Here is an 8,624-nt window from a genome sequence, read left to right on the forward strand (position 1 = left end):
CACAGGTAAGGCTGGCTGCTCCCGGAGGGGGGGGGGGGGGGGAGGTGTTTGCAGGGGGGCACAGCCACGCAGGGTGGGTTGCCCATGTCCTTGCCCATGTCCGTGCCTGCGCTCACGCTGTCCCCTTGCCCCCACAGCCTGCCGGCAGGTGGAATGGGGCAGCCATGAACGGCGATGCCCTGTGCCAGGAGCCCTCCTCCCCGCTCCCTGACTGGAGGGAGTTCTGCGAGCTGCACGCCCAGGCAGCCGCCGTCGACTTCGCCCAGAAGTTCTGCCAGTTCCTGAAGGAGAACCCCCACTACGACACCCCCGGGGCAGAGACCTCCTTCTCCCACCATTTCGCTGCCAACTTCTTGGACATCTTCAGCCTGGAGGTCAGCCGGGTGTTTGTGTCCGACTCCCCCACCAAGTACAACATCGTGCCCTTCGTGGGGCTGCAGAACTGCCACGTCCCCTACGGGCGCGAGGTCACCCCGAGGAAGGAGGAGACATCCACCGAGTCCCTGGACAGCATGGACACCCCGTTGGGTGCCGGACGGTACCTGAGCCCGGCGCAGCAGGTGCAGGCACGCAAGGTGTCCTCCTATGGCCAGTCCCGCAGCTCGGAGGACGTCTCCATCCATGCTGCCGCCAAGCCCAAGTTCAAAAAAGGCTTCTCCTTGAGGAACATGAGCTTGTGCGTGGTGGACGGCATGAAGGAGATGTGGCATCGCAAGTCCTCTCCGGAGCCGGGCGCCGAGACTGCCCCGGGTGGCCGCAGAGCCGAGAGGGAGCCGTGGCCGGCCGGGGGCAAGGAGCCCGGCGACCCGCGGGAGAAATGGACCCACAAGCTGCGCCTGTCCAAGGTGCCCTCCTCCAAGGTGGAGCTGGTGGACATCCAGAGGGAGGGGACGCTGCGCTACATGGTGGCCGACGACACGAACTGTGTGGGGAGCTCACAGTGGCAGAAGTGCCGCCTCCTGCTCCGGAAAGCGGTGAAGGTGGAAGGAGAAAGGTTCCTCCTCGAGTTTTACGTCCCTCCGAAGGTGAGTCCTGGCTTTTCTCCGCTGTTGTTTTTCTGAGCAATTCAAGCAGCAGTTGGGCTTTGTTTGAGGGTTTTTTTTTATTTCCACTGCTGAGCTGGGATGAAATCCAGCTCTGGTCCAGAGGGGGGTTTGGTGCTGGGTGGCTGAGCCACGTTGTCAGGGGACAACGTGACTGAAACCCATCCCACCTGCAAGCCCCAATTGCTGCCATTCACCAGGGCATAGCCCCCTCCTTCCCCCGCAGCCCTTGGGAGGGATGCTGAAGCCTCTGCCTGGTCCTTTGGCCCCCAAATGTCAGCAATCTCAGTGGAAAAGCTCATTCCCCCATCAAGACATGGGGTGTCCAGGCTATCCAGAGGGTGTTTTCTCTTCCCAACGTGTTGCAGAGGCATGGGGTTGACTGGTGGCTCGCGCAGCAGCAGAATGGCTGGGATTGCTGCCTGGGCTTTGTGCTTTAGATCTGAGGGTCACTAGTCCACTTTCTGAAAGCAATTCTTTTTTTTTTTTTTTTTTTTCTTCTAAAAATAACAATTCATTTGGAATAATTTTGCGTCCGCAAGGCTCCCTCCAACGCAGCTTTTTGGTGATGGGGACAGAAGACGCCCGTGTTGCCCTCCGGGGCTGGAGCATCACTGCCGTGGGTGGCTTTTGTAGCTCTCTTCCCATGCAGCCCCCGCTACTTCTCCTCCTGGGCAGAGGAACACCACTTATTGTTATTATAGGGGCTGGAGCATCACTGCCGTGGGTGGCTTTTGTAGCTCTCTTCCCATGCAGCCCCCGCTGCTACTCCTCCTCCTGGGCAGAGGAACACCACTTATTGTTATTATACAATATCACTTTTCCTTGCCTGCATCTTTTCTTCTGTAACTTCAGTGAAAGCTTCAAAAGCAGGAGCTGGTTTTCATAGCAGCGTGTCCTTGGCGTGTCTTCCCTCCCCTCTCGCACGCGTCCCCCCTGCACGTGATGCAGGGAAGCGCTGTCCCTGTTTTCCTGGAGGAAAGGCTGAGCGATGGAGCGGTTTGCTCAAGAAATGTGGATTATGAGACCTTCAGTCTCCTCCTTGCAACAGGGACCGCCTTTGCTCCTGGGCTGAGCGAAGGGATGCATTGCGCTGCCGAACCCTCACCTGTGCTAACACCGTGATCGTGCCTCGTCGGTGTTGTGTGTTCACCTCTTCGAAGAGCACAGGGCGAATAATAAGCCATTCTCTGGGGTTTTACTAGCTGTATGTGTTGGTAATGAAATCTCAGGTTATTTAAATACCTAGGGAAGAAAAATCTTGTTTACTTCACCTTCCCCACTTGTCTTTCAGTCCCTGGTAGCAAAGCTGGGCCAACACAAGCCCTCGTGCCGGGCACGTGCCCAGGTCTGCAGCTCCGCAGGTCTCGGTTATTCCAAGCCCCCAGTAACCCTCGGTTTGGTAGAAGGATGGATCCATACACTATACATAGGGACAGCAGGATAGTTCATATTTTTAAACAGCATTTTCTATTTTTCTGAGGCCAAAATGAACCTTGGCATTGTTGGTGTTAGTCCGTGCCTCTCACCTAACTGTCACATCTCTCCCGATAAAATATAAAACATGAGTTTAAACTCAAGTGCATCTCTCTAGAGCGGCTCAGCACTGGTGTGGATGGTGTGCATCGCTGGTAGCTGGCTCGGGGGGCTTCCTCAGCCCAGGGACCACGAGACCCTGGCTGGAAGGGAACCACCCTGTCCGTGGCATGATGCACAGGGGATCCGGTGAACCTGGTGGGTGCAGGCTGCACGGAGCAGCGCTGGCGAGTCTGCCACACCAAAGGGGCAATAAACTCAGGTTAAAATGGAACAACTGCTGCTCTTAAAACATTTAAGAGAGTGCTCATAGAGGGATTTTTCTAGCGTATCTTGATTTGCCTCTAAAAATCAATTTTGAAATTACTTTATGGCAACTCTTATGAACATTGTCTGCTCTCCTGTTACAATCACACCCTGCTTTGCCTCTTTCTTCCCCCATCCCATCTTGCTTTCCATCTGGCAAATGATTCAGCTGTAAAAGTGGCACCAGCCTGGCACAGCTGGAGGAAAACAGCTTTTTGCTTCAGCAGCCCGCAGGTTTGTTTTTGCGTAGGCCCTACAAAAACTATGGTCATGTCTTTAAATCTTTAGGGAAGAGCCCTCCTGGAGAAGACCCTTCTCTGGCTCACCGGTGAATTAACACCATATTTTCTTCCCTTTCGAAGCAGCTGCCTCCTCCTTTCTGACCTTCTCCCATGCAAACACCAAGAGGGAAAAATTCCCCAGGGCAGGGCTGAGCCCTGCACAGCCCAAGACGCGCGTGGGGGCAGCGCTGGGGCCCCGGGGCTGGCGGAAACGAAATGTCCTGGAGGGGGAAAAGCAGTTCCTGTTCTGTCTTGGATTTATTTATTTTTTTCCCCCCAAAATGGGAACTGAACCCGTTGTTGGTAACCTGCGGCCTGGCGCTCATCGCCGGCCTCGTCCCACCCTGTGCACCCAAGGCACCAGGCGCAGCTTTCGGTGACTAAATTGCATCTCTGCTTCCCGCAGCTGTGATGCTCCGAATCCCGGAGCCCCGGAGGGGACCGGCCCCAGGGAGCAGCTCTGCGGGCTCCTTTGGGGGGATTTGTTATAATTAAAACAAGTATCTGGGGAACTTGTTGCTCAGCAGAGACTTCAAGTGGGAGGCACTGGGTCCTGCCCCCCCATCAAGGCTCCGGCGGCTGCCGGGGGCCCCGGGGGAAATTAATTTTTCTTTATCTTAATGTAATTAAAATTCCCTGCATGGCTAAGGCTGCTGTGTCGTAGCTTCTCGGATGAAAGGCCGCTCCTGCGCTGGATAAACGGGGAGTCTTCCTGGGCTGCTTTCTGCATAGGAACCGTCCCCCGTCAGACAGCACATCTCCATCAGGAAGGGGTTTATAAAGGAGAGAAATAAGTGGTCTTGGCAGAGCTGGCATATCAGCCTGTGCTGGAGCAAGGAAGAGGTTTGGCAGTTAAATGCACTAACCTCCCTATCTTCCACCGGGCCTCCTCTTCTTGGTTTAATTAAAAGAGCTTGGAGTTATCAGGCACATGAGGGAAATCAATGCTTTTTTTTTTTTCCCCTCCCCCTGTAATAACCATGCAGGCTGAGCTGTGATCTCGCCTCTCTGAGAGCCCCGCTGTGTCGTCCCCCGGGAGAGTGATTCAATTGAGTGACTTTTTTTTTTTTTTTTCCCCTCCCCCTGTAATACCCATGCAGGCTGAGCTGCGATCTCGCCTCTCTGAGAGCCCCGCTGTGTCGTCCCCCGGGAGAGTGATTCAATTGAGTGACTTTTTTTTTTTTTTTTATGGATTTCTTTTATGAACTTTTTTTTTTTTTTTATGGATTTCTTTTATGAACTTTTTTTTTTTTTTCCCCTCCCCCTGTAATAACCATGCAGGCGGAGCTATGCTCTCGCCTCTCTGAGAGCCCCGCTGTGTTGTCCCCCGGGAGAGTGATTCAATTGAGTGACTTTTTTTTTTTTTTTTTTATGGATTTCTTTTATGAACTTTTTTTTTTTTTTTTATGGATTTCTTTTATGAACTTTTTTTTTTTTTTCCCCTCCCCCTGTAATAACCATGCAGGCGGAGCTATGCTCTCGCCTCTCTGAGAGCCCCGCTGTGTCGTCCCCCGGGAGAGTGATTCAATTGAGTGACTTTTTTTTTTTTTTTATGGATTTCTTTTATGAACTTTTTTTTTTTTTTCCCCTCCCCCTGTAATACCCATGCAGGCTGAGCTGCGATCTCGCCTCTCTGAGAGCCCCGCTGTGTCGTCCCCCGGGAGAGTGATTCAATTGAGTGACTTTTTTTTTTTTTTCGGTTTTTTTTTAAAACTTTTTTTTTTTTTTCGGTTTTTTTTTAAAACTTTTTTTTTTTTTTTATGGATTTCTTTTATGAACTTTTTTTTTTTTTTTTCCCCTCCCCCTGTAATACCCATGCAGGCTGAGCTGTGATCTCGCCTCTCTGAGAGCCCCGCTGTGTCGTCCCCCGGGAGAGTGATTCAATTGAGTGACTTTTTTTTTTTTTTTTTCCCCTCCCCCTGTAATAACCATGCAGGCGGAGCTATGCTCTCGCCTCTCTGAGAGCCCCGCTGTGTTGTCCCCCGGGAGAGTGATTCAATTGAGTGACTTTTTTTTTTTTTTTATGGATTTCTTTTATGAACTTTTTTTTTTTTTTTATGGATTTCTTTTATGAACTTTTTTTTTTTTTTCGGTTTTTTTTTAAAACTTTTTTTTTTTTTTCCCCTCCCCCTGTAATAACCATGCAGGCTGAGCTGTGATCTCGCCTCTCTGAGAGCCCCGCTGTGTCGTCCCCCGGGAGAGTGATTCAATTGAGTGACTTTTTTTTTTTTTTCGGTTTTTTTTTAAAACTTTTTTTTTTTTTTCCCCTCCCCCTGTAATAACCATGCAGGCGGAGCTATGCTCTCGCCTCTCTGAGAGCCCCGCTGTGTTGTCCCCCGGGAGAGTGATTCAATTGAGTGACTTTTTTTTTTTTTTTTCCCCTCCCCCTGTAATAACCATGCAGGCGGAGCTATGCTCTCGCCTCTCTGAGAGCCCCGCTGTGTTGTCCCCCGGGAGAGTGATTCAATTGAGTGACTTTTTTTTTTTATTTATTTATCGATTTCTTTTAATAACTTTTTTTTTCTTTTCCCAGGCTTCCAAACCCAAGGTGAGCATCCCGCTGTCGGCCATCATCGAGGTCCGCACCACCATGCCGTTGGAGATGCCTGACAAAGACAACACCTTCGTCCTGAAGGTGAGAGCAGGGCGGCAGCGGTGTGTATCCCAATAGGGGACCCCATCTGCGCCCACATCCAGGCCCCACTGCAGGGATGCTCAGTCCCCAAGGGGATTGTTGCCTTGGTTTTCGGAGCTGAGATGCCAACAGCGCTAATGCTCCCCATGGGACTCCTGCCTCCCCTCCCCGGGCTGTGCCTTCCCCCAGAAATGATGCAACGTCCACCTGATGCCCGGGTATTTTGGGATCAATCTGTTTGCCTGGCTTTCACCGTGGGTTTTGCTTCTCCATGTCACCAGGAGACAGGTTAAATTAGTGTCCAGAGACAATCTGCAAGGGGAAACGCTCGTTGGTATGGCTGCCCGTGGTTTTGTGGCTGCCGCTGCCCTGGATCAGTGGCACGTGGTGGCCGTTTCATTGGCACGGGGCGATGGGAACGGCTGTGTGGGGCCACCAAGGCCCTGCAGGTCAACCACCCCACGTAAGTCTGGGGGCACGAGCAGAGAGTGAAAGTCTCTCTCTCCAGAAAGAGTTTTCCATATCGTGCGATTAATTAGCTTAATGCTCCCTCCCGCTCTGCCGAAAGGCAGCAGCCTGTCACAGCAGACCAGGACTGAATTTCACAAGGTCCAGGCTCAGGGCGTGACGTGCCACCGTGATGATGGACATGTTGGAGATGGCATTTCCCTCCAGCTAATGAGGCTGTGTCTCCCCGCTCATGCTAATGGACTCATGCTCTCCATCAGAGCTGTTGGACGTGCCCGGCTGGGAGGTAGCACATGTACGTGGGGGAAGAGCAGTGTTTTGAGGATTTCTGTGTCCTACCTCTGCTAAAAAAACACCTCTCTCCCTGATGCTTCTCCCTAAAAGCATGTGGCAAAGGCAGAGTGGAGAGGCCAAGCTTCCCAGCTGAGTGAACCTGTTTAAAAGCTTAGGAAACTGTGAAAGCAGAGGAGGGGAAAAAATTGAGCCTGGCTTCGTGAAAGCCCCCGTGCCTGGTTGCCCATCTGGCCCCAGCACGTGTTTCTGCAGGAAATTGCTCTCCACCAAACCCGGCTCCTTGTAAAGGTCCCACACCGTCTACTGGCAGCCTCCTCCAGGGCATCCTCCCTACCCCAAGGGCTTCTTGCTGTTCAACCTCAACCTCTGCTGCAGCCAGTGTCCACCATGGACGTGGAGGCTAATTCGGCTATTGTCTTCTGTGCCTCAAAGACCAACCTCACGTGGCGTCTTCTCTCCAGACTGACCAGCCCAGGTTCTCCCCACTTTCCTTGCGGGCTCTGGAGAGAGTGTGCCCCAAAGCGTACGTGGTGCAATGGCCAGGAGCGGATGGGAAGGATTGCTTCTCCTTTGATTGCTTCTCCTTTCTTCTTCCTCTTTACCTAGCCCAAGTTGATCCAGTTGCTTGCTTTGTAGCCTGATGATGATGGTGACTCATACGCAGCTTGCGGTCTGGTGTAACCCCTAGACACTTTCTGCAGAACCGCTCCAGAGTCACGGTTCCCCAGCCCAGACACCCACAGTGATCAGTGCGAGTCCAGAGCTCACCCATGTCCTTGAGCTGGGGGCTGGCTTGGGTTTTTTCTTCCGCAAAGCATTTCTCAGCTTCGACAAGTTCATTTGAATTCTCGTCTTATCCTCCAACACACTTGCAACGTGGTGTCATCCATGAATTGATTAGGCATCTTCTCTTTGCTTTTGTCCTAATCATTACTGAAGAGCAGCATGCACGGAGAGAGTCCTTGGTGTGAAGGAGCTTCTGAGCATATCCCTCAGCTTTGATCGTTAGCCATCGATAACCCATTAACCATCGATAACTGCTCTTGGAATACGGCTCATCAGCTACTTGTGATCGTGTTTTCTAGATCCCCTTACAAGTCTCTTCTCAACCGAGTCTTGCTACCCGCCTTGCTGGAGTGTCACATCGGTGTCCAAAGCGTGGCCAAGGCCAAGGATGTGACACTGCTTCTCCCCGTCCCTGGGGCTGTCATGAGCAACTGCAGATGGGTTTGACAGGGTTTGGTCGTGGCGGATCCCTGTTGGGGGGATTCAGCTCCGGGGTGCTTCCTGGGTACCTATGGAGGGTTGGTTTCTGCGGCTGCTGGAGGAGGGCTCTGGGCTTGCCCTCTTCCCATCTTCTGGAGCCAGACAAGCTCTCTCCACTCCCACCGCTAATGGCTCTGTGACTGCTTCAGCCATTTCTTTAATTACCCCGGGGAACGCTCCAAACCCCGCTGGTCTGAAAATGCCTGATTGACCAGGTACCCTCCTGCTCCTGCCCCGTTCTGGCCAGGGCGCTTACGCTGCCGCGGGGTTAATTGATTGCAATCGATCCTTTGAGTGAGCCGAGGCTGCGAACGAGGCATTGAGCCCATCGCTCGCTCCCCATCTCCTGCCGCTCCAGCCAGCCTTTGCCCTCCCCTCCCAGCTGTCAGCACAGGATGCTTTTCCCCTATTCCTGACATCCCAGCCCTTCTTGCTGGGACACCTTGCTGCTCTTTTGCGTTCTCCCTTTGCTGGCTGGACTCGCAGGGCGGGTGAAGCACCCCTCAACGTCAGGGTACGGATTAGAGGGGTAGGAAAGGGAGCTGGGTGCTGTGGTTTTCCCGCTGCCTTCCTGTGTACAGGGTTGATGTGGAGCCCGACCTCAACCTTCGCACGCAACACACCGCACTCTGGCAGGTTATGATGGGTGGAAAAGCTTCTGCCTTGTTCGGGGAGGCCACGCTGGAATAGTTTCTGCCAAATTGCCTAAAAATTAGCAGGCAGCATGTCCCCACCGCCCGTCAGACACCGAGCACATGCATTTTTTTTTTTTTTTTTTTTTCCTTTTTTTTTTTT

The 8,624-nt window shown here is 52.6% G+C and overlaps 1 protein-coding gene across 1 annotated transcript in view; it reads left to right on the plus strand.

Moving 5' to 3' along the window:
* The first annotated feature begins 164 nt into the window (after nt 1–164).
* Nucleotides 165–8,624, plus strand: part of SH2B2 (SH2B adaptor protein 2) — a 15,067-nt gene continuing 6,607 nt past the window's right edge. The window contains exons 1-2 of the mRNA XM_009275381.1: nt 165–1,025; nt 5,700–5,801. Of these exons, the coding sequence (XP_009273656.1) occupies nt 165–1,025; nt 5,700–5,801 (963 nt within the window). The remainder of the gene's footprint in view (nt 1,026–5,699; nt 5,802–8,624) is intronic.

Source organism: Aptenodytes forsteri, unplaced genomic scaffold (assembly GCF_000699145.1).
Source record: "Aptenodytes forsteri isolate BGI_AS27 unplaced genomic scaffold, ASM69914v1 Scaffold347, whole genome shotgun sequence".
NCBI classification, from domain to species: domain Eukaryota; kingdom Metazoa; phylum Chordata; class Aves; order Sphenisciformes; family Spheniscidae; genus Aptenodytes; species Aptenodytes forsteri.